Raw genomic sequence first — 26,310 nt, 5'->3', positions numbered from 1 at the left:
CTAATAAAAGCCAATTGAGCACTGTAGTGATAACTATGACCATTAGATGGGAGTGTTTCCACACACACAACATAGCTATTACCGACATGCAATTCAAAGTAAGGAATGGAAGTCAATCTTTTATGTGATACCACCCGTATTTACTAAAAGACCCTAAAAGAGTTACAGTTGCATATGTGCATCTGCAGTTAGCTCTGAACTATGTTATTTGCACTTTTTTTTTCCATTTTGTCCAATGTCATGCGATCTAACAATACTAGCTTGACACGTTGAGCATCCCTGCATTCAGGGACACTCATGCAATTTGTTAGCCTATTTATGGCGTTTCCCTAATGTGTAAGCATTACGCCAGCAGTATTAAAGGCAAAGTTATGTGGTTGTTTTAAACTCGCAATGTGCAGTTCTCTTTTATTTAAATTGAGTTTGACTGTAAACATCTACTGGGATTGGCAATAAACTATTCAGCCAGTGGGATAAATAGGGTAATTGATTTTTTTTTTCTTTCCCCTAAAAATATTGGTAGGATTCCAAATTGTCCAACTTGTGGGACGTTTCAGGTTCCAATCCAGCTACCGGAGTCCGTAATGGAAAGTGTTGGAATGTCACAATGGTATAAGAATCAAATCCCATCAAAGAAGATAGCCCCGGGCTAGTTGGCCTCCTTCTTATTTCCATCCAGCGCATGCTAGCCCACAATCTCATTAAAGTAGCCATCTGGGCTGCAGGCTATGTTTTATAGCATTCTGAGCTAAATCCAAAGTTTACACTGTGTGTTTACTGTGCATCGCTATAATTACTTTTCTCAATAACGTATCCGGCCTTCAAAAGCTTCATTAGCTTGCTGCATGTATAATACGCCGTCTGATTCGGTGATATTGTTCGCCTCGTGATTGTAACCTTTTTTTTCCCCCCCGCTCTCACTGTTTGTTTCACTTCATCTGTATCCATAAGATTTTTCTTGTTCAACCTTGGGAGGACTGGGAGTATGATGACATGTTTCCTACTCCGCGCTGTTGTTTTTCCTCTCGTGTCCTCTGTCTACTCATGCGGGGTGGGATTTGGCTTCTGGAATTCGACGTTTTTGGATCGCCGGTGTTGTCACAGGCACAAGTTCAGGTTACATATTTGTCCGTCAGCACAACACAAAAACATCCACAGACATAGCAGGCTAATGCTCAGTATTGTCTTGTTTAGTGGAGCCTGACAAGCAAGTTTTTGAGGCCTTTTTTTTTTTTTAATATATTTGAACACAGTGGCGAAATGCACTTGAATGGCCTGCAGCTTTTTTACGTGTCTCTCTGCACTTTGCTTTTGATTGGCAGCCCTGGGGCTGGGGCGGTATTACCATAGTTATCTCAGTCCACCACATGGCCGACAGCACTCCCAGCCAGCGGAGCCGTCTCCTATGCCTCTCAACCTATAGGCTTCACTTGTAAAAGGGCATAAACACGCAAACACTCGGCATATTAGTTCTATAAAAGTCACAGACGTAAAGCAGTAAGTGGTCTCCGCCGAATAAAATAGACTACCTTATCACCGTATATATACAGTGGAACTCAATTTTATGTTTTCCATAACATTACAGAAAGGATTCATTTTATGTTCAAGCTGTCATGAGCATGAAACTTTATTCACAATTACACCGACAACTCATGCAGCTGTGTCATGTATGTTATATGCGCAGCATACCATTCGCTTGAGACCTCTTGGGCTCTAATTTTGTATCGGAGGCGCTGTGCTGTAGAACAGGGGTTTGCAAATGGTTTTTATGAATGTACTACTTGCATATTAATTTTTCAGCCATGTACCCCTTATCCCGTGCAGAGAAAAAGACTACATTCATAGCCGTATATATAACTACTTATTCATCATCTTCTATACAACAACAGAACCTGCCGATGCTAACCGATTAGTAATCGCCATTAGCACGTAAGCGATTACATTTAAGGTCAACAAACACTAACTACCATTTAGTTCGCAGAGACATAATGTTATATGTAAATTGTATGTGTAATTAAAGTCACTTGCAAATGATATTTTAGCAATATTTAATGATTAAACATGAATGAGAAGCTGCCTGTTAGCTAACAAGTTCATGTTGTTATTGCTTTTGTTCTTATTGTTTCTACTTTCTATTCTTCTCCTCTTTCCTCTTCGACTACTCTTAACAGAGTCCTCTTTGTCCTCTTCTTCTTTTGCCTTCTTTTGTCCGCTGCTTATTTCTTCTTCTACACTTCTTCGCCTACTGCCTCTTCTACTCTTGCTACAGTCCTCCTTTCTCTTTTTCTTCTTCTACTCTTTCTTCCATTCTCCTTCTTCCTCTTCGACTACTACTCTGAACGCACTCCTCCTATGTCCTCTTCTTTTTTCCTTCTTCTTTTCATCTTTTTTTAATAACTTTATTTCACAACTTTATTTTTTCAACGTTAAGCAAACCAACAAATATACACAACATATTGCCATAGTACAGAGTTATATCTTACATGTAGCAGACAAGCCTTAAGTCATCTTCTTCTACTGTTCTTCTTCTTCTTCTTCTTCTTTTTGACTCTTTCTACTGTTCTTCCTATTCTTCTACCATTCCTTCTTTTTCCTCTACTTTTCTTCTTTGTTGTGCTCTTATTTTTTCTTCTACTCTTCTACTGAGTTCTCTTATTTTGCTTTTTTAACCATTATTTAACAAAGTAACTTCTGCTACTCTTAACAGACTCATTTCTCCACTTCTTCTTTTGTCTTCTTCTACTCTTCTACTTGTTCCTCTTCTTCTACTCTCCACTGTTCTCCTTCCTCTACTCTTAACAGACTCATCTGTCCTTTTCTTGTCATCTACACCTTTTCTTGTACACCTTGTTGTTCTTATTCATTCTTCATCTTCTTTCTGATGAGCAAACTGGGTACAGTTAATGCTTGACTGGTTCAAATTTGAACACCCAAAGCTGAGGCACTTTATAATTGTTGTCGTGACAGGATATTTTCTTGGATAATAACTGCTTTTGGGGAAATTCTATGTTAGGAAGCTCCATGTGCTAATTTTGCTATGTGACAACGAGTGTATCTGGTATGTATTATGTTTATGTAAATAGTTTTATGTAAATAATGTCACCATAATCCTTTTTTTTGTGTCTTCTTAAGACTCTCACGGGATGGATCTGTTTGCCGTCGCCGTCCACGAGTTCGGTCACGCCATCGGCCTTGTCCACACTTCAGCCATGGAGTCCATCATGAGACCGTACTACCAGGGTCCCGTCGGAGACCCTCTGAAGTACGATTTACCGTATGAAGACAAGGTCCGCGTCTGGCAGCTTTATGGTACGACTGCTCTTTACGAATAAGAACTGAGCTTGATTGTGAAAACCTATTGACTAATGAAAACATGGATAAATTTAATTGAGCGGCTTCTGGGCGTTTGACCTTATCACGCCCTTTGTTGATCGAGGCGGAGCGCAGGGGACAGAAATGACAATGGAGGTGAAAATGAAATCGAGTGGAGGGGAGTGAGCGATGAAAGGAGAACAATGGAAGTAACTGAATTTTAATCGCAGCTCACAATTTGCTTAATATGAGAGGACAAATTGGATAGTTTTCCACTCAACAGTCATTTTATTCATAGAATAATAATCACCATCATTGGTTGTCTTTTAATTGACTGCGCTGGATATCTGGAAAAACGCCAGCAATGCGAGGTTCACAACATCGATTGAAATTTCTTTGAATGGCTTCTTGCAGATATTACAATTAATCTTTTTTTTAATTATTAAACTGATAAGATTAATGTCGATTAGTTATGGGGGGGAACGTGCGTGTGCGCGTAGATGCAAATGCTATAATACAATAAAATGATTTGAAGTTTCAATGCTTTTTTTTTTTTTTTAATACAGCTGAATATTATTTGTCGAAAAGCCTGAAAGGTCATCTTCACTATCCCAAATAGCTCCCCCCATTTAAGACCCGATAGTCCTTTACTATCTCCTCGTCAATTGTTCAAAGATACTCGTTACTCTTTGGAGATGATTTTCTCATCATCGTACTTGGGATATTCTTTACCCAAGTGACAACTGTCGTGAGATCAGATCAAGGAAGGTTGCCCTTCACTGTTTCTCCCCCACCTGCCAACAATCACAAAAGTATCCACACAGCCTCTTAATTGACAACAAAGAGGCAATAATTGTATGCAACACTTGATGAAAGTGCGTTTTTGCGATGTTCTGTGCAAACGCACCTTGTAAATGACATGCTATGACTTATTTCACATTTATATTAATGTTATTCAAACTCATTTAAGTCGAATCCCCTAATATGGGGGTTGAAAATGAGGAAAACAAACTCAACTTGTACTCGGAAAAAAACGGTATTTATAAAGCCAACTTACCCAACTTGGTTGACTTTTTTCTTTCCTCGCCCTAAATGTTTGAATCAATAATTACAACTTGTCTTGACCTTTATGTACTTCTCAGGTGTCCGAGACTCGGTATCCCACACCACTCAACCTGGCAACCCCTCCTTGACAGCAGAACCTCCGGTCCTGTTGGACCTCCCCGAAAACAGGTCGTCTGTCTTGTAAGTAGACGATCTTCCTGGAGGAAGTCAGACCTGTGAAATGACCTTGACCTTTTCATCAATAAGCGTCTTTTCCTCCCGTTCCCCTTATGAAAAACACCCAAACGTACACATTCTTTATTTATCCTCTTTCAAGCACCCCCAGATCTTCCTCTTTGCCAGCAGCCTTTGTGTGAGACGTCGAAGTAGAGGCCAAACTGTGAAAAAGTATAATGCCCCACTAACAGCTGCTCTCTTCAAGTCCTGAAACTGTCATGTTTATGTTCGTCGGAATAAATGAGCCTCGTCAGCTCAACATAAAAGCACAATGGCTAGGTGTTCCGCACAATGTTAGCAGACCTCAGTTGACTAAGAATCCAAGGAGAAACTCTGATCACGCTTTGTTTGGTCTTTGAGCTTTTTGTCACATGTATTTCAAACAAACGGCCCGCCTGCAACAAATAGAAGAAGGGGAGAATTCTCAGGGAATTTAATCGGTGGACTATTCTGGTTGTCTCAGATGTTCGGCTTCTCATCTGAGGAGGCTTAATCAGCTCTTGCACCATAGCTAGCTAGGCTAGATCTAGCCTGGGTTTTAGTGTGAAAGCCACAGTATGGATCGCCTAAATTAGGCTATATTCACACTTCAATTCCAATTACAGCTGTGACCATTAATAGATGATCAAATTTATCGATTATCAATCTTATCAATACCCATTTTTGAATCATTTTGAGACCTAGTTTGATTTACAATTGTCCAGATCCTCAGTAGTTCAGTGTCTCACCAATAAAGATTCTCCCATTTCTGTTGTTCTCCTTTTAGCAGGCTTATTTTCATAGTATTAAATTAAAAAAATAAAACGTAAAACCGAGATTTTACAGACAAAATATTACGTCGTTACTGTAAAAATGGCAAAATAAATCCCTTTAAACAAGTTATGCACAAGCTATGAATGCTAAGAGTACATAAAAACTTTTGAAATTAGTAGTCATTATTTTTGTCTGGACATTGTTTTTGTCTGAACATTTTCCACAGGAATTTTTAATCACTGTAAACATTCAAATAAATGTTAGTCGGGTTCCATTAGAAAATAATTATCGTCCCGAATGATTGAGAAATAATTGAGATTTTAGTTTTATGACTATCGCCCAGACCTAATAATAAATGAAATATTTAATTAATGAACAGCACTTTAGGGAGAAAATGGCTTTGTAGTACATTGAAACGTAATCTACAAATTTATTGTATGCCATTAATTGTAAAAATAATAAACCTTAATCATTTATTCTATGACTGTTCACCATTGTAACACAATATTTCCATGTCATAAATTCTGAATAAAATCTCGGTAGACCAATAGTTGGAAGAGTCCTTAAATATACTCAGTGAATAAATACAACAAAACTAATTGGTCTAAAGCAGTGTATGACCTCTGTTGATATTCTTCAGAAAACACAGGGGATAAATAGGACGTCTTTTCGGCACGCTAACAATAACACCTTGGGTTGCTGTCAAACAGCCACAGTGCATACCCCCTGCGTTTTGATATGTTAATTATCAGCCAAAGCACGCTTAATGATTTATATCTTATTAGACTCAGTTGGATTGACGCACGTGTATGACTGTAGCTCTGCGGAAACACATTTTCAGCCACACAATTTTCCATTTCTTAATCCTCCTGCAGTATTTTTTTTCATCAATTTGGGACATTTTGTTCCACATCATTCTCGCTGTATTTTAGCCAAAGGATGACACAGTGTGATAATTAACGTTGAACTTTGATATGCTGCCACCATCTGGGTGAGATTTCAGCTCCCTGGTGTCTTCTTCCAATGTTTTTTTCTTTAACCCTTGTGGCATTATGTTACAAATTTTGGAAAATCCTTTCATATCATATCATATTATATCATAAAAGAATCAATTAAAAAAAACACTAGGGAGCTGAAAAGTCCTACAGATGATTAAAACATGTAAGATTTCAAAACTCAACGATTCTGACATTTCTATGTGATTGCAGCTGGATGTGCGAGTTTTTGTGCACAAAAATAATCATTGTCCAAATTAAGGACCATATAAAACCATTATAATTACAATTTTTGAGATGCAGTTTAAAAGTGTTTATTACATTGATTTTCCTGCAATTTCTGCAACGTTTCATTGAGTGGCAGTCAAACTATGTTTGTCAGCAAACGGAAAATTCTTTGTTGACTTGTGTTTCATCTCAAGACAGTAGGTGGCGGTAGAGAGCAGTTAATGGCTATAGCTTAAAGTGTCATGGTCACTTAACCATATTTCAATTTTTTGTGGGTGATAATAAATTTAACCTACATATATATGGATAGAACAGATGCCACTGAACAATTTGAATGGTTGAAGGAAAAAAATAATCATAAATAACTCTAATTACGCCTTTTAAAGCATTTACAAAATTAGGAAAAAGAAAATGCTATAGTTTGCAAAGTGCGCGCACAAGGTTTGAGGTAAAAGTCAACGGATTAGACAAAATACTGTACAGTACAAGCGTTAACACGGAGCCCCGAGGAACAAATCAGAGGAGAAAATCTTGCTTCGTCTCTATAATTAGCTTTTTCCCCATGTCGCCAAAGGTAGAAAAAGCTGCCGCTTTCACGACCAAGGTCGTGTCGTTTGACCACTAGGCAGCGGTGTGGCGTCAACAGAGCTGTGAAAGGACATGTTTGTTTATAATAGGAGAGCTGATTGACTCCCACTCACAGTGGCAGCCCTGTGGCTCCGATGGCTTCACCATTGGCAGGCCAACCACGTCACTACTTGAAATCGCTTATTATCCCGCTGGAAAATGCGCACGGGGCGGGGAGTCGAGCTTGTCACCATAAGAGCAATCGAGCCCGGCGTTTAGCCTATTTATCTCATTCAATCACAGGGACATATTTTAATGTTATTTTGAAAGAGTGCAGGCATTCAATTTCAAATGCTTAGATACTTTGTGTGTGTGTGTTTGGCAAAAGGAGAGCCTAAACTTGGCCGATGAATAGAGAATAAGATAATTAATGAATTCATATCTTACAGTAATCGATTACATCAGGTACTGAAGTACTTACCCTGCTTGAATTAAGATTTAATCAGTTGCTTTAGTCGTTTTAGTACCTGAGTATTTTAGGTAATTAAGTGTTAAATATAATCAATTACATTGAGTCATAAGTACTCGAGTAATCAGTTACTTTATGCATTCAAGTACTAAAGTAATCAATTACCCAAAGTAAATGATTTCTTCAGTATCTAAAGCAATTGATTACTTGAGTACTTAATTGGTTTCGGACCAGCCGTTCTTAATACTCCTTTCAAAAAACACTTGAAAAACATTTAAAGATACCAATAAGTATCCTGGATCAAATTTCTGGCAAGCACAAAAGGAATCAATTACTTAAGTAATTAATGACTTTCTAAATTACAGAAGAAATTGATTACTCTGCTGTATAAAGCAATTGATTACATTAGTACTAAACTGTACTATTTAGCACTGTATTAGTACTAAACTGGCAAAACGGTCGAAAGCGTCCTTAACAGCCATTGCTTAAATAATCTTTGGGATTGTATGAGTTAAATAAAATTGACATCCACTAAAGTTTTCACTAGGTGACTGCAATTACTAAAATTATTGCTTACTCTAAAATACTAAAAGTACTAATGTAATCAATTGCTTGGGTAATAAATACTGAAGTAAAACATTACTTTCTGCAAGTCCTAAAATAATGTCTTAAGTAATTAACTACTTTTATTTGATCACTTTAGTACTTTTTCAGTGCCATTTCTGTCTTTTAAAATTGTAATAAAATAATTAATAAAATTCACATCAGAAACGTTTTTATGGTGGGTAGCTGACACCCTTAACGAGTGCCTATCTAATGTTTAGCCAATTGAGCACTGTAGTGATAACTGTGACCAGGGGATGGCAGTGTTTCCACACATACAACATAGCTATTACCTACATGCGATTCAAAGTAAGGAATGGAAGTCATTCTTTCATATGATAGCACCCATGTTAACATAGATGTAGCACACAATATTCTGTGTATTTTTCTTGACATTTGTTCATCTCACACAGGCTGGTGCGAGATTCCCCAGACAGATGCGCCGGTCACTTTGATGCCGTTGCCCAAATACGAGGCGAGGCCTTCTTTTTCAAAGGTACTTAAACCTCAAAGGAGCGCGTGTACAAGACAAGCGGACGGACGGGCCCGAAGGATGGCGGATGATTGTGCGAAGGGAGGTGAAAGGAGATAAATTGAAAGGAAGAGACAGGGTTGCGGGCACAGAGTGGGCGATCCAAGCGATCAATAGGAAGCCAAGTGATGTGTTGCTCCCAGCGCGCTCCTCACACACCATCAGTGAATTTAACGCCGGAGACAAAATGCTCCGGCAGGCACAAGACTGCCTCGCGTTAGACGTATTATCTGCCTAATGCCGAATGCGTCTTTTCTTCCTCATTAGCTCGCGTGACTAATACATCCGCAGAAAAGCTCGGCGAAATGTGTTTAATAAGGTCATACTGCATTTACTAACTGAAGTTTACCCCGATGCTAATATGTGCTGACGCCGAGCACAAATTGACAGTGGGAATCGCGACGTAAGCCTGCGGCACATGTGCGCTATACACATTAGCAGGATGTCGTGATTATGTGATACTGGGAAATGAAGAACTTATTTGATGGTTGCTTTACTGAATGAAAACCCACATGCTGCGTTCAAAGGCCGCTGTGACCTGATCTCTGTTTGATTATCCAAAAATAATAGTGCAAAATCTACCGTTGAGAAAAAAAAAGGGTAAAATTAGGCCAACAGTTAATTTTTTTGCACCATGTAAAAAAATAGCAGATTTTTCGACTTGGTTGCCAGAAAAGTACCATTATATTACAGTAACACATTTCCTACATTTACCATAAAACATTTTATTGATACTTTTCATTTCACGTTGACTGTGTAAAAGATTTAATTTTACATTACAAATCTGCTTTGTAGCATCAACAGTATCGATATAATTGTTTTACCGTAAATGTAGAAAATGTGATACAGTAGTTTCTCAAATGGTGGGGCGGGCGCAGATTTGTTTTTGCCATGTCGAGTGTGATTGTAATAAAATAAGGATTGGCATCTTTTTTTCAAGTAGGGGGCAGTCAAGCAGTCTTTTTTTTAAGAAGACCAAGAAGAAGTAGTAGTGTACTACAGGACGTTAATATAACATCATGTACTTATGAACTAAAGGGTGGTTAGTGTTTGTTGACCTTAAATGGTAATCGCTAGCATAGTCAAATTCTGTTGGTGCCTAAAATTTCATGTCAAGCGATATCCTCCTCACAATTTTCTGTAATTAACTAACATTAACGTGGACTAGATCATTCATTCGCTCTGTGTTGTAGGAAAATACTTTTGGCGTCTGACAAGGGAGAAGAACCTGGTGTCTCTGCGTCCGGCTCAGATCCATCGATTCTGGAGAGGCCTTCCGCCCAGCGTGGACAGCGTGGACGCCGTTTATGAGAGGCCCGGCGACCACAAAATTGTTTTTTTTAAAGGTGCGACGCTGAGAGACATGCTAACCCACTAATTCACATGACATAACTTTTTTTTTCTTTTAATCCATTCTCTCAAGGTCTCAAGTACTGGATCTTTAAAGACAATATTGTGGAGGAAGGTTACCCGCGTCCAATCAGCGATTTCGGTCTGCCTTTGGAGGGCGTGGACGCAGCTTTTGTTTGGCTCCACAACGAGAAGACCTACTTCTTCAAGGACAACCGCTACTGGCGCTACGACGACCACCTGAGACGCATGGATCTGGGCTACCCCAAGGACAGCACGCTGTGGAAGGGCCTCCCCCCGCAGCTGGATGATGCCATGAGGTGGTCTGATGGTGAGTGGAATTTTTTGGGGGGCCGTACTATCAAATTGAATGGTAAGCCTGGGGGGGAAAAAGTCAACCAAGTCGGGTGGTATACTTTAAAAATAGGTCGCCTAAAAATAGCCACCTCAAAACTCCGCTGGAACTATGTTTGCGCCACCGTTTTATGCACCAACCTTTCTTGCAGACGCACACTGTGCTGAAAAAAGACTCCCCAAGAAAACAAGTTTGGGGTCATTTCCTATACAAAAATAAGAGCCAAATAAATAAAGTAATGTTGAATTTTGGCAAAGTGGAAAAGGTTCAGCAAAGCAGGTGGTAAAAAAAAAAACAGGTGTGCAGAGCATCTTGACATACAGCGCCATTCAGCACCCCCTAGTGGTCGAACGGCTGATGCCGTTTGTCTGCTTAACGCTCAGTACCAGCCATTTTTTAGAAAATATTTGAGGGGGAAAAAACGTAAATAAATAAATAAATATGTTTTACATAATAAATGTAAAAACTTGGGATTAAATGTCTGGAATCTAAAAACCGTAAAATGACGTCTTTGGGATTTAATGAGTAAAAAGGGTTAGAGTCACCTGATGGAGCCTCCCGAAGAAAAGAATTTTCCAAAAAGCTCCAATACTGTATTATCCGAGAAAATAGCCTTTCACTACAAACAACATGAAGTGACTCTGATTTAGGTGTTCCAGTTTTAACCAGTAGAGGGCAGCTCCACTTCCAAGTTTATTCATAAGATATTGTTGTAGTGTCATTTAGTGATTTTAAAGACAGTTATACATTTTAAAGTATATATAAAAGTATATATAAAATGATATATATATATGTATATATAAAATGATGTACCTGTAAAGTAAAGGATAGTTGGTGTTTAGCACACTAATGCTAATTGCGATAGCTAGCATCAGCAAATTTTCTTGGTGTCTAAGAATGCATATGCAAAGAAGATAATAAATTATGAGTAGTACACGCACTTCAACGCACATTCAACATGAGTCCCATATTAAAAAAAAAAAATCATGTTCATCCCGAGTAGATGATAATCAAAAGATTCGATGATAAATTTCTACCATTCGTGTTGATGACATCATCTGAGCCACATTATATAGAAAGTCACAGACGTTGGGTCACCCAACGACCTTTGACTTAAATTCTGAACCCCAAATGATTTGGCTTTGTATTGATCAGCCTTCAATTGTTTTGCCCATGCAGTTCTTGAAACACCAATCGTGAATACGCAGCTACAAAGTTTTCCGACGCATTGAAGTAAGTAGCCGACAACCTTTGCGTTTTGTTTACGTGATTGATTCGTCTGATGAGATTAACCTTTGATAAGGCACTCGTGTGAGTCTTCACGACTGGCAGCAAAACAACTCATTAACAGGAGGCGCTCACGGGCTTACTTTGGAAGCAAAGAAGTGTAGCGCATCTGAAGTTTCGCGCGGAAGTTCTTCGGAGCGCGTTGTGTCGAAATGTTTGCCAGCTCCAATTTGCTGATGTTTTGGTAAAGTAGAGCAAGCCAAAAGAGAATTAAAAAGGATTAGACACTTGCAGAACTTGTAAGTAGCAGATGTATGCTCGAAGTAGGTATGTGACAAAAAAAAACAACTTTTTTCTTTTTTAATCAGCAAGACCGATGTCCATTGTCCGTGTTTTAGATGTTCTTGTGTTCAAATCTTCAAGTTATACATTTGCTGCGCGTTAATTTAAGTGTGTTTCCGATTTCCCACATTTTGAGCAGTCAGTGAACGCCTCGCCGGTATCAAACATGCTCGAAACAGTTGTTTTTCCTTTTCCTATTTACCAGAAATATCCGAAGTTGCGCAACATCCGCGTTTCAACAAGTTTTTGATTGCGCGTTTATGCCGAAAGACCGCAGTTAATAAATAATAGCTGATAACAGCTAATAATAATAAAAGACCTTTCGAGTTCTCTAACCAGCTTGAAACATCGCCTAAATGTTTGATCGTGGTAACAGTTTGACCCTGAAACAAATTAATTCAGTTTACATTATTTACAATGAGGGAAAATTCCATATGATTCGAATAACTTGAATGTCTCGTGCTCAGGTTTTCAATGTATACACTTATTAATATAAAGCAATGCAAGTGACCCCTCGAAAGGCATTTGACACGACTGCATTTCCATTGAGACTTATATTATGAAAGAAAGCACTTAAAAATGCACTGAAAAAATGGTATGTTGAATTTATGCATTTGAATTTGTCTGAAGGTTGTACACACACAAAAAAATCATCTGGATAAATGTGTTTAAGTCGATGTATATTCCAGTCTTTAAAAAAAATGTCTGAATTCAGAGGTTCTAATTTCATGCTTGACAAATGAAAATCGAGTAAATTCAACCCGATCCTTTTTTTTAACGCTCTAGTGCTTCTCAACCTGTATTGAGCCACGGCACATATTTTACATTTTGAAATCTCACGCACGTTTCCAAACGTAACCGAATACGGCTACAGATGTTAATCGCGCGCTGGCTCAGATGAATGAACACAGATTATTTGCAGCAAATATATCATTTTCAAACTAATTAAGTTCAACTGGATCGTTTCCAACAACGCACCTGATGATCTTTTCACGCCGCACTCATAAGCACACGTTCATTTGTACTCAGCCTGTTTTGGCAAAGTAAATTTGAGGCCAATGAAGGTGTTAATCTGCCTTCAGGTTGATTCATGAGCGCAGGGTAAAGCGGGAACGGAGGCAGCGAGGAGCTACTAATATGGAAATAAAGAGAGCGTCGTCATGACAACGTGCGCATTCATTAGAGTACAGTGGTGGCGCCTCGACTTACATGTTTAATTAGCTCCGGGATCAGACTCATAACTCAAAATACTTGTATTTTAAAGCCTTTTCCCCCCGAGCCCCACATTGTGCTCCAACTGCTGAAGGAACCTTGGCCACCAGAGGGCAGTATGAAATGCAGACGCATTCAAAAGACTTATTAGTTGTTGGGTTTATTTGCAGAGGATAAAGAATATGTCCAAGTAATGTGTCTGTCGACATGCATTACTGCACTGTTTTTGTTTAAAAAATGGTTGTAATTATTATATGTGTGTGTGTATATATATATATATATATATATATATATATATATATATATATATGTGTGTGTGTGTATGTGTGTATATATATGTGTATGTGTATATATATATATGTGTATGTGTATATATATATATGTGTATGTGTATATATATATATATATATATATATATATATATATATATAGAACTTCCTGCCTTACCGCCATGTTTTATTTACATGGACGTTTGCGAACGCCCCTCGGCTGTTTTCGAGAAACTCCGCTGAATGTGGCGTCGGTACTCCCCGCGCAGGTTCGTCTTACTTCTTCAAGGGGAAGGAGTACTGGCGCGTGCCAAACAGCGACATGGAGGCGGAGGCGGACTACCCGCGCCTCATCGCCAAGGACTGGCTGCTGTGCGCCGACATGCAGTCGGACTCGCCGGGCGCCGAGGCCAAGAGCACGGAGAGCCGGGTCAAGGCGCGCCCTGGGCCCGACCACGCCGAGAACGGCTACGAGGTGTGCTCCTGCACCTCGGACGGCGCCTCGCCTTTGGGGGCTCGGCCCTCCCCGTCGCCCCTCTGGCTGCTGCCGTCGCTCTGGCTGACCCTCCGCCCTTTACCGCTATGATGCCAAAACGCAGGAAGTACTTAAGACTCACTGATAGACATCCAGCGTACATTGGAAACGGAACCTTCTCTTTATACCAGTACTAATAACTGTACGTTTTGTTCTTGTTTCTCTCTTATTTATTTCTCAAGCCATTTGATGTTTCTTAACTCATTCAATCCCAAAGACGTATTTTTACGTTTTTGTTTTTTTTTTTTTTTTAGTTCACGCATTCAGTCTCCGGTACTTATTTATTTTTTCTTCAGTTTTATTTTTCAAGTGTTTGGCTAAAGGAAAGACTAGAAATGGCTTTTACTCAATAACTAAACAACAAGAGTAATAAATTACTAAAGTATTCACTTACACGTCAATCAATGATGTGGGTGAAGCTCGTAAACAGTCTATTATTTTAATACCAAAAGTAATGGATTACTTTAGTGCTTTACAACCTAAAACGATTCATTACTTTAGTGCTTCATTACCAAAAGTAATGGATTACTTTAGTACTTTATTATCCAAAGTAGTGAATTACTTTAGCGCGTCATTACCAAAAGTAATGATTACCGTCGTACTTTATTAACTAAAGTAATCAATTACTAAAGTATTATGTTACTTTACAAAAGTCAATCAGTGAAATCAGTGAAGTACATAATTAGTATTCAAGTAGCTAAAGTAATCATTTACTTTAGTGCTTTACAACCTAAAACGATTCATTACTTTAGTGCTTCATTACCAAAAGTAATGGATTACTTTAGTACTTTATTATCCAAAGTAGTGAATTACTTTAGCGCGTCATTACCAAAAGTAATGATTACCGTCGTACTTTATTAACTAAAGTAATCAATTACTAAAGTATTATGTTACTTTACAAAAGTCAATCAGTGAAATCAGTGAAGTACATAATTAGTATTCAAGTAGCTAAAGTAATCGATTACCTTTGTGCACGACTACCTAAAATAATCCGTCACTTTGGTACTACATTACCAAAAGTAATAGATTACTAAAGTACTATACATTCTGTAGAAGTCAATTACCTTAGTAGTTCATTAACTAAAGTAATTAATTACCTTTCGACTTTATTATCTAAAGTAGCCAATTACCTTGCTAGTTAATTACCTCAAGTACTTGATGTCTTAGTACTTAATTACCTCAAGTAATCTAATTACTTTACGACTCTATTCATTGAGCACAAGCCTTTTTCAGACCGTCCTTTAGCCCAAAAATAAATCGGTGCCCGGGATTGATTGACTGCAAAAATATGTCTTTGGGATTGAATGAGTTAAAAAACTTGCAGTATACTTTGCGCATACTGTACAGTTTTCATACGGGTGGACAAAGTTAGTCCACGCTTTAAAAATGAGACCGTACAAAGTCTTCGAGCAGCTAAGTAAAGATGTTCGTCGGGTGAAACAAACTTCTAGCAGAGAGGGACTTTTAGAACGTAGACACAAAGTGGGAAAGCAGCAGCTTGACCTTTTTCAAAAGACACAATATGAGATTGCTAAATCCAATTAATGAAAGGCTATAGGGCTGAAGACAGGAAATTATATTTGACTTTTGCCTTGTAAATGCCCCACCAGTTTCACTCAAGATCATTAATTAAAGTGTTATTCTCCTCTAGGTGAAACCAATTCTACAACAGCTTCCACAAATTCAAATGATTTAATAATATTCCTTGTTGTGCCTGACAGATTTTTATTCAATATAATGTTATTAAGAGGATTTATTCCATTTTTTTTATTAATCATAAAATAATACAAATAGAAAATTTCACAACACAATTTCACAAAAATGTATTGCAGTATTGTGTATAGTGTCCAAAGGGTTGAGCAGACATATGTCCTCCTCTTGCCATATAAGGATATGAAAAGGCCCTCCCATACGCCCATATAAGGACATTCAAGGCCCTAAATTACCCAAATGAGGATATTAAAGCCACACCTTTGCTATAAAAAGACTTTGACGGCCCTCAGTCTCCCATGTATGGACAATTAAGACCCTCCCGTTGTCCAGACAAGGACATCAACTCATTCAATCCCAAAGATGTCATTTTATGTTTTTATCTTCTTTTTTTTTTTTCGTTTTTAGAGTCAAGACGTTCAATCCCAGGTACTCGTTTTTGTTTTTGTTTTTCAAGTGTTTGGCTGAAGGAGGGTTTCAAAAGGAATCAAGTACTAAAGTAATTAATTACCTTTGGTAACCGATTGCTGAGGTAATCGATAACTTTAGGCAAGGGTGTCAAACTCGTTTTTATCGTGGGCCGCGTTCTAGTTTTGAAATCAAGTTTTTAAAAGTAAAAGACAATATGGTATTTCAGCCAGAAACTCGAATTAGAATTTGAGGGCCACATAGAATGATGAGGCGGGCCGTATCTGGCCCCCGAGCCTTGAGTTTGACACCTGTGACCTACAGTAATCGAGTGCTTTAGCACCTAGTACCTAATATGATCAATGACTTTAGTACTTAATTCTGCAAAATATTTTGCTAGCCTATAAGTTATGAATTACTTTTTAATTACTAGTTAATTAAACAAAAAAAAACATGTCTTTGGAATTGAATGAGTTAAAGGGCCTTTCTGCCATATTAGGAAATTAAAAATCCTCAGTTGCCCTTATAAGGACATAAAAATGTCTATATGCCCATATAAGGGCAATATACAGTGGACCCCTGGGTTACGGCGTCCCTGACTTATGTTTGTTTTTTCACGTTACAAAGTGGAATACTAAGTTTGTAAGGCTTTTTTTTATTGGTCAGCGTTAGGGCATCACTTTGATTCCGATGTGTTAAAGAATTGATCTTGTGTGAGCGCTTACGATATTGTATTTATTGCGCATTTTACTGCTTAATTCAAACCAATTCGTTAGCAATGGGTCCCAAGATTGCTAGTGATGTAAAAGCGAGAATTTCGAAGCTGATTACTATGGAAACGAAAATGGAGATAATCAAGAAATACAAAGAAGGCATGCGCATCGTTACCCTTGCGAGGGAATATGGTCCTAACTAGCTTAATTTACATCACGCCAAAGGTAAATAAAATGATATTTTTCCTGTATATATTTTTTATTTATGATGTTATTTAATTATATATATATATGTTTATTATATATAAGTAGCACTTATTATACTAATTTGTGACTCATTTTTAATATGTATATAAAATTTGGATGTTTTTACCTGCGCATTAGCTAGTTAGCATAGCTTTCTATTGATGACGATTTGGCCTTACGATCCCAACTCCTGAACGGATTAATTTCGTCGGGCGGGGGTCCACTGTATCGGCTATATGGGCAATATAGGTTATAGATTACCCTATAAATACCTTAAACAGCCTCCACGTGCCTATATATGGACATGAAGTCCTTCCGTTTGCCCTTTTTTAGGGCCAAAAAGGCCATTGACCATTTGGGGACATTCTTACCGACAAAAAAGAACGAAATCAGTAGAATTGAATTGCATTTTTTTTAATAATAAATAAAAAAGAAACGGCCATGCTATTCGAAGCATCCCAAAATTCTCTCCATTTCTTTTCACAGCACATTCTGTTGACGCCGTTTAGTTTTATCCCGTGTGATAGGAGAAGCTTCCAGAAGAACGGGCGCAAGGTGGCATTGAAGAATATAGTCGCTGACGTTTGGGAGCTAACTGACATCCTGACGTATATCTGGCAGGCAAATGTAACCCCGGCATGTATTGGCGAGATTGTTAGCTTTACAGGCGTCACCGGGTAGACTCGCATCCTCCGCCGGAAAACCAACTCCTTTCTTTCATTCTGACAGATACGGCCCGAGACCTTCCGCGTCGTCGTTCCTCTCGCTTGTTAGCGCTCAGAACTTTTTCTTCGCGGAACGGTTTTCGGCCGCCACGCAGACAGAAACAGCTCGGTTGTATTTTTCCAACAGGGATGGATGCTTCCTGTTTGCAAAGCTTTCTTCCCTTCACCGCTGAACTCTTTCTCAAGCCCACAAGCTTGCAACTGGATTTTTTTTTTTCTTTCTTTCCCGATCTCGGTCAAAAACAAGCTGCAATTCGAAACACAAGTATATTTCAATCGTTCCCGGTGGAGTGTATATTTCGAGATGTGTTTTATAATGTGAGATATTTTTGTAAGAAAATAAATCTCTTTGTTTGGAGGATTTTTTTTTTGCTTGAAATGTTTGTCTTTTTAGCAGCGTTTTTTAAAAGCCAACAACCAACCGTGAGGTTCCCATTTCTGAGGGAAATCACTCTTTTTTTTTTTTTTTTCTATTTTTTTTCCAAGTCATCTGAAAATTTGGTTTCGGTCACGCCATCCCAAATTCAAATTAGAGCAGCAATTTCAACCTCCTCTTGACACACTTGACTAGTGCTAATTAAGAAGCTTGACTCAAAAGTTGGTGCAGATGGAATGAGACTCGAATAGTGAAGAAGAAGCAGCTAGGTTACTTCCAGAATTGGATTTCTATGGTTTTTTGCCAGCTAATTTAATTTAAAATAATTGCAAAAATTAAAACTACATGTGTGTTCACTGATAGAGATGGAACTAGCCTGACAAATCATTTCATTATTGCAGGGGTGTTCAAACTTTTTCTTCCAAGAACCACATACGGAAAAATCATAGGAACATGTTGGGACTTTTTATTTTTTTACTTCAATTCATCAAACACATCCAAATCAGGCATTAACCCTGAAAATATCTACCCTAGAAATTAGATATTTTCAATCCTGTCTGTAAAATGAATTTAGTAGTAGCAAATTACTTGGGGTGGGTCTCAAATGAGGGTACACAGGATTTTAATTAAAAATCTTTGAAACACAATTTTTAAAAGTAATTAAATGTTTCAGGAAAATATAGGTTAATAAAACGAATTTTACATTCAGTAGGTTATTCAATTTCATTATTTTAAAAACCCAGATCCTCCCCCACACTAGAATGGTACGACCCAACTTGGCTCGTGCCACCTCTCGTTACCTGTCAAGTTTTGATTTATTTTTGTGAACGCATCTCTACGATGATCCCAAAGGAGGACACTTTAAGTTGAGTATTTTTCTGTGGACAAATATTTATTCATAATTATTTCTTTTTAAAACGTATCTGCCGCTTTATGTTGATTATTTTTTGTGGACAAATAGAATATATAACAGATCTCTACTGTGATACTTTGTTTAGTATTTTTCTGTGGACAAATAATTATAATGATCTCTTTTTCAGAACAGCTCTGACACTTTATGTCGATTATGTTTTGTGGACAAATATTCATCAATAAAGTTGAGGGTTTATTTTGTGGACAGATCTAAAGTTTAACAAATCTGGCACTGATGATATAAGTTTTGGGGCGGAGGTTGAAAAAAAATAATTCACAGAGGAAAAAAATGAACCACTGATCTCGTATATACTGAGGGCCGCTGAAAAAACGAACTACAGGCCACAAGAGGCCCCCAAGCCATAGTTTGTATACCAATGCATTAAAGTCGATTGGTGGCCGTCGTGTATGGCGTTATATTTGTGCCACAATTACGCACGCGCGGAAAAAAAAATTGAGCGGAGAAAATCAAACTGAGCGAGCGAAAACAGATTTTGAGAGCAAGAAAAAAACTATTGAGCGCGTAATGATAAGAGTTTGAGCGCGCGCCGATGGAGTTTGAACACAGAAAAAGAAATTGCTCGCTCAAAATTCCTTTTTGCTCGCTCGCAATAGCATTCTCCCGCTCAACATCTCGCTCTCGCTCGCGATACTCCTCCCTCCCTCGCTCAACATCGCGTTTGCTCAACATCGAGCTCTCGCTCGCTCGAGTCGTCCTCTGCGCTCGCTCAGTTCTGTTCACGCGTTACGTTTGTGCCACAAAACCAGCCAATCAGAGCTTGTAAAAGCACATTGATTGACAGCTTTGTATCCAATGAGATTGCTTGTTGCGTTCACCCGGAACGAGCAAACGAGAGTGCGTCACATCGACGTAGGCGGGAGGGGTGGGCTTATATTATTTAAGTACAAAAACTAACAAGGTATTTCTGTCAAATGATACAATACAGTAATAATAATAATATTAAAAGTAATTCTCCAGCCCACGTCCGTGTTGACGCACACTCGTTTGCCCTTTTCGGGTGAACACAGGGCAAACGAGAGTGCGTCAACGGATAGCGTACAAGCAATCTCATTGGATACTAAGCTGTGTCAATCAAAGTGCTTTTACAAGCTCTGATTGGCTGGTTTTGTGGCACAAACGTAACGCGTGAACAGAACTGAGCGAGCGCAGAGGACGACTCGAGCGAGCGAGAGCTCGATGTTGAGCAAACGCGATGTTGAGCGAGGGAGAGAGGAGTATCGCGAGCGAGAGCGAGACGTTGAGCGAGAGAGGGCTATCCCGAGCGAGCAAAGAGGAATTTTGAGCGAGCAATTTCTTTTTCTGTGTTCAAACTCCATCGGCGCGCGCTCAAACTCTTATCATTACGCGCTCAATAGTTTTTTTCTTGCTCTCAAAATCTGTTTTCGCTCGCTCAGTTTGATTTTCTCCGCTCAATTTTTTTTTCCGCGCGTGCGTAATTGTGGCACAAATATAACGCCATAGTCGTGCGTATTGTATTCTTTTTGCAGGTTCGAAGACGAGCTGAAGAAAGTGGCACACAAGTAAGTATGTGCTGTATAACTTGCGTGGAGTATGAACGTTCTGTCAGGAAAAAAAAAAAATCATCTTAAGACTTCTCCAACAATAACATTATGCTTCAAAAGTAGCATAATAAAAGATACCCCTCGTTTTCTTTTGGTTTATGTTGCAAGGTGTCAATTATCAAGTTTTAATGAGGCTCGTTTCTGTTCAATTGAGACAGTAACACTGCCTCCTAGCGGACAGAGGAAAGATAACCCTTCAACGCGTGAACTTCTTAAAATAGAACCTCTTAATTTTCTACCGAGGATGTTTTGGAGAAATTGAGACGTTTAGGCAGATTCTCACTTGTTCAAACCTCTTTTTCAGGATCATTTGCTTTTAGAGTATAGGTTAGAATTGGGTGAGAGCTGTGAAATTATTTCAGATGGTTACACGCAACCCACCATGCATTGCGTGACAAAACTACGGATATCACATTATATATATATATATATATATATATATATATATATATATATATATATATATATATATATATATATATATATATATATATATATATATATATATATGTGTGTGTGTAAATTTGAGACATCTGCCAAGCAGTCCCTTGCGAACTAAACAGAAGCATGAAAAAAATAAGCTTAAATTTGACCCAATTTCTGCTATGCGTGAACCCCACTTAGTACATTTGCACAGCATTGTAAGACTCAGTACAGCATTGTGTTGTCAGCCAAAGAGTTTTCCAAATATATTCCTGTCATTCTGAAGTTCAAGTGTGATTAATGGTCCTCTCCCTACTCATGCATTTTTACAAGTACAAAAAGCTGAAATCCAAATGCGGTAGTCCGTAGAAATGCGGAGTACAGCTCGGCGGTGATATGGAAAGTGTCCATCCCCGGGGAGGTCTCTGCCGTGACGGGCTCCTGCGACAACCGATTATTTGACGCATATGTCAGACTTGTTCACACTGTGTTCTGGCAATCCTCGGCGGCCACATTCGGAGAAATTCAATCCAATTGTGGCCCACACAAATCAGCCAAGGAAGGAAAGGCGCACCCTTTCATTTCCTGTCAGTCCAGACGTGTTTGAACCTAAATATGACCCCTGTTGTCTTGAAATCTTGACACACCTCTGCAGGAAAGAGAGGCTGGAGTAGTTAAGCGCATGAACAGTTACACGCAATACATACTAAGAAAATCACAGCCCCAAAAAAACTGTTTTATTTGTAATTTGTTTGCCAAGAAGGCGGGACATGAAAAAAGCTATTTTATGGGTTTCTCAAAAGTGATGTGTTATTTTATTTACAGTTAAATGGACCTGAGTTGAAATCCACTTCGCTGTGGGCTTTTTTGCATGTTCTCTCCAGGCACTTCCCCGCAAACTCGTCTTTTCTTCCTGTAGCAGCTGAAGTCTGCTAAATTGGCGACAAAACGTAAAGGAGAATCATCGGCGCAAAGATGTTGACTTAGTTTTACTCAATTGTTGGCTAAATGATGGTCTAAATATGGCCGGCACTAAATAAACTAAGTACTAACGGAATTAATTACTTTAGGTAATTAAGTACCACAGTAATTACTTTAGGTAGGTAATGTAGTACTAAATAAATTTATGTCATTAAGTGCAAAAGTTATTACTGTAGGTACTAACATCTAAAAGTCATCAACTAATTTAACTACTGAAGTGATTGTTTACTTCAGCTATCAAGTCCATTCTGTAAATTGATTAGAACTTGAATCCTAATGTTAAAAAGGATACAGGTTTAGTTATACTTACACTATTTTTATAGATATTCATCTTATTTCTAGTCTTATTTATTAGAATGGGTGGGGTGCAAAAAGTTTTCTCTTTCCTGGGAGGAGCTTGACAAAACATATTTGACAAGCACTGACCTAAAGTCAAAGATGACTTTGGCACGAGACCACATAAACAAATTAAGTAATCGATTACTTTGGTTAAGTACTTTGGTGCTTGATTCATGGCATTTTTAGACTTTCTCTAGCCAAACGCTTGAAATAAATGGGTAGGGGGGCATATACACATATGCATACAGTAAATAAGTTGTAAATGTTTGGACAGAAAAAAAAAAACGTAAAAATACGTCTTTGGCATTGAATGAGTCAAAAAATGTATCTGCCAGAAGAGACACGCTGCAAACCTTCATAAAAGAAGAAAATAAGTACCTCTCATGCCATTCATCATGTTTCCCCTGCAGCTAATGGAAAATATGACAACATTCTCTCAGGAAGTACTCTGCGATAACAACACAGCGTCAAGGTAGCGGGCAAGACGCCTTCTGGGATGCGGAATTGTTTCGGAAGCAGCACGCAGGGCGCGGGGGGACCGCTTCTATCAGCTAACCTAAGGTGACATCAACAAGCTACGTTACCTCAGCTGACAGGACATCAGATAGCAGCCAGTCAACATCAGCTAGCAACACTTGCTCACGCATACGAGTTCCTGACATTCCCAGTGCGCCACGCTATTAGACTGGTGCTGCGATGCATGCAGAAACGCCGGATTGCGTTTCACCACGTCAGATGGTTGGTGCGCTTTGCTCCGAGCGCGCCGTCTCTTCTTATCGCGGACATTTTCTCTGCAGGGGTTTTCAGACGTTTTAAATATTTTAGTCGTTTTGTGCTTCTCTCACAATGATTGATTGTGTTTGGTGCGGCAATTCAACTATCTGCTCGTGGCAGGTGGTGCGGAGGGCCTCAGGTGTTCGCAGCCAGAGATGCTATCATCATTACGCCACTGGCCTTTTTGGATGGGAGCAGGATACCACAAATTGTGGCGCAAATGTACACTGGCTGATATGTACTTTTTATTGTCTAATTTAGCCCTCAACTCCTGTACAGAAAAAACATCTTCAACCCACTTTATAGTCGTTCTCCCATGTACTATACATATACCACAACTTTTTTCTCATGATTTGAGACTTGCGGTTTATAGCCCAATGTGGCTTATCTGCATGTTTTTTTTTTTTTTGTTTTGTTTTTTTTGCTAGCCACCAGGAGGCAATCCACCAGTAAAGCAAATGGGGACACAAGGGAGCTGAAATTTCACTCAGATGGTGACCACTCAGTTATCACACTACCAGGAGTGGGCCATCCCTTGGCTAAAATACTGCAAGAATGATGGGAAAAAAAGACCCAAAATACTGCACATATAGTAGTAGTAAATAGTCACATATACCATAATTTTTGGACTATAAATCGCAACTTTTTTCTCATGATTTGAGACTTGCGGTTTATAGCCCAATGTGGCTTATCTGCATGGTTTTTTGTTTTTTTTTTGCTAGCCACCAGGAGGCAATCCACCAGTAAAGCAAATGTGTGTACACAAGGGACACATGGGAGCTGAAATTTCACTCAGATGGTGATCACTCAGTTATCACTACCAGGAGCGGGTGATCCCTTGGCTAAAATACTGCAAGGTTAAAATGTGTTCAAAAACATTTACACATATGTTCAAACTTGAGGTGTGCCAAAAAATCAAATCACAAAACACTCATGATTTATACAAATAAATATGAAAGATCCCAAAATCTATATACTGAAAAAATCTTATTTTACACTGAAAAGGGTATGAAAATTATAGCTAGCTTCTAAGAATAGCAGTTGGAGTTCACATGTAGAAAAGGTGACATTGTTTACAATTGAAGCTAGCTAGCTACCTGGCTAGCTAGCTTGTGAGCTAAATGCTAAAAGTTTTACATTTTTTAACATAATGCTATGGGGTTTTGGCTTGCTATATATTTTTTATTTTGGCCACCGTTATACCAATTTATTCAAAATTTTGTACATGAACATTGTTTATTAGTCATTTTCATGTTTTTTTTTCCAAGGCTCTGATTTTTTTCCCATATTGTCACGAGTTATATACATGTACAAATTAATATCCTGTGGCATTATGGGGGAAAAAAAATCTCTGTTTTCAGCATTTGGCACACAAAAAAGGTCAAACTTTTTTTTACATGTTTGACAGTCAAAAATTTTTGCTGCATTTTGGCAGCTCCACATTTATATGTGATATTTGGTATGCCTGGTGATTTTTTTTTAAATTTTATTTACTTCCATTGACGGGTGTAGATAACAAAAATTGATTTCTACTGGGCTGATTTGGTTAATTACACTACCTAAAATGTGTTACTTTCAGGAACCATACACAAAATACATCCACATTGTGATGCTAACGTAGAAAATAGCATGATGGTCAAAGCAGTTATCTGCGCAAAAGATGCCTAGATTGATTTTAATCTAAATATCCATCAATATTTCTCCATGTTGTTTCCAAACTATAGACTAGTATTGTATTTATATTAGTTATTACGTGCAGAAAGAATTTGACCTTGGCGTGTAGTTCACCCACGCTTCACATGGCTAACACCTTTTTGCCCTATCATCCTTTTTGATGAGTTTGGTCCCCGGGCTGAATGGTTGTCGGCATTTCCCTCCTAGACAGATAGTACGACTCCCTTCCCCACCGGCGTGAAGGTCAGCGCTTCTTACAAAACTGTCTCGGTGCCGAAATGAACTTTCAGAACTTGATCAGCATAATAGTTTTGTCTGCCTTCTCGCATTGCCGTGCTCGAGTGTAAGCGTCCTCGCCAATAAGGTCAATGCCAGATAATTAAAGTGAGAAGTCGCGGATGGAAACTCGATAGCTCGTTTACCGCCGAGAAGCAGCCTCCGACCGAGGCCTTCAAAAAGGAGCATGCTGGGAATACGTGCTGTTAAGTACTGTATGGCACACTTTTACCAAACCAAATGTGGACACAAAATTGATACTTGGCCTTTGCATTCAAACCAAAGGAGATGTGCATTTGTATCACCGTTTATAGCGGTTCCCAGGTGTCAAAAGCTGTTGTAAAAATAAATAAGTAAATAGTGCGGGGATCTTGCATGTCCAATACTTTACCACAGTGGTTCTCAAATGGGGGTACTTGCAGGAACTCCAGGAGGTACTCGAGATTTTAAGTAAAACAAACAAACATGCAAACATCCTGGAAAAATAATTATTGAAGCGATTAAATGCTTCAGGAAAATATAAGTTCATAAAAGATATTTTATGTGCAGTAGATTATTCAATTTCGTTATTTTAAAAAGTCAGATTCTCCCCCATACTGGAATGGTTCGAGCCAACTTGTCACGCGCCACCTTTCGTTACCTAGTTTGGATTAATTTTTGTGAACACATCTCTACTATTATCCCAAAGGAGGGCACTTTAAGTTAATTATTTTTCTAAGAACACAATCTTGTCACAGGCACACATTCAGTAACAAATTGGGTGTTTTTATAATGTAATTTTGGATTTTTGTTGGTATATTTTTGGAATAACACACAGGGTTATTATTGAGCTCCATTTTGTTGTTTTTGGTTCAATACGGCTCTTCCAACGTTGTGGGTTGTCAACCAATGAGCTAGCTAGATCCGCTGCCCACGGCACTGATTTTCTCCAGTCAGAAAAAATGTCCAATATGTCCCCTTAATGTGAATTGATGAGTTCATTAGACAGTGTTAATTAGACCGTTTGCTTTTGGGGTTCCTTTACTTCAGTGAATAGGCAGAAATAAAAGCACAAGAACAAAAGACTGCTGCAGCAAATAAAGTGGAGACCAAAGTGTTTAATAGTGAATTCCTGTTACTTCAGGGTCTCAGGACAGACC

General features: G+C 38.6%; 1 protein-coding gene across 5 annotated transcripts in view; it reads left to right on the top strand.

The window, feature by feature from the left end:
* Positions 1-18,193, top strand: part of mmp17a (matrix metallopeptidase 17a) — a 100,276-nt gene extending 82,083 nt beyond the window's left edge. For 4 of the 5 annotated variants that reach the window (XM_088435680.1, XM_088435681.1, XM_088435682.1 and 1 more), the window contains 6 exons: positions 3,133-3,309; positions 4,455-4,557; positions 8,622-8,704; positions 9,934-10,086; positions 10,164-10,421; positions 13,765-18,193. In XM_088435680.1, coding sequence (XP_088291806.1) covers positions 3,133-3,309; positions 4,455-4,557; positions 8,622-8,704; positions 9,934-10,086; positions 10,164-10,421; positions 13,765-14,081 — 1,091 coding nt within the window. In that variant the 3' untranslated portion in view covers positions 14,082-18,193. The remainder of the gene's footprint in view (positions 1-3,132; positions 3,310-4,454; positions 4,558-8,621; positions 8,705-9,933; positions 10,087-10,163; positions 10,422-13,764) is intronic. The other variant, XR_015868033.1, reaches the window with a different exon arrangement.
* Positions 18,194-26,310: the final 8,117 nt, after the last annotated feature.

This window comes from Hippichthys cyanospilos, chromosome 15, assembly GCF_059441005.1.
Source record: "Hippichthys cyanospilos isolate Australia breed blue-spotted pipefish chromosome 15, RoL_Hcya_1.0, whole genome shotgun sequence".
NCBI classification, from domain to species: domain Eukaryota; kingdom Metazoa; phylum Chordata; class Actinopteri; order Syngnathiformes; family Syngnathidae; genus Hippichthys; species Hippichthys cyanospilos.
The sequence above is the reverse complement of the archived record's forward strand: the minus strand, read 5'-3'. Positions and strand labels throughout refer to the sequence as shown.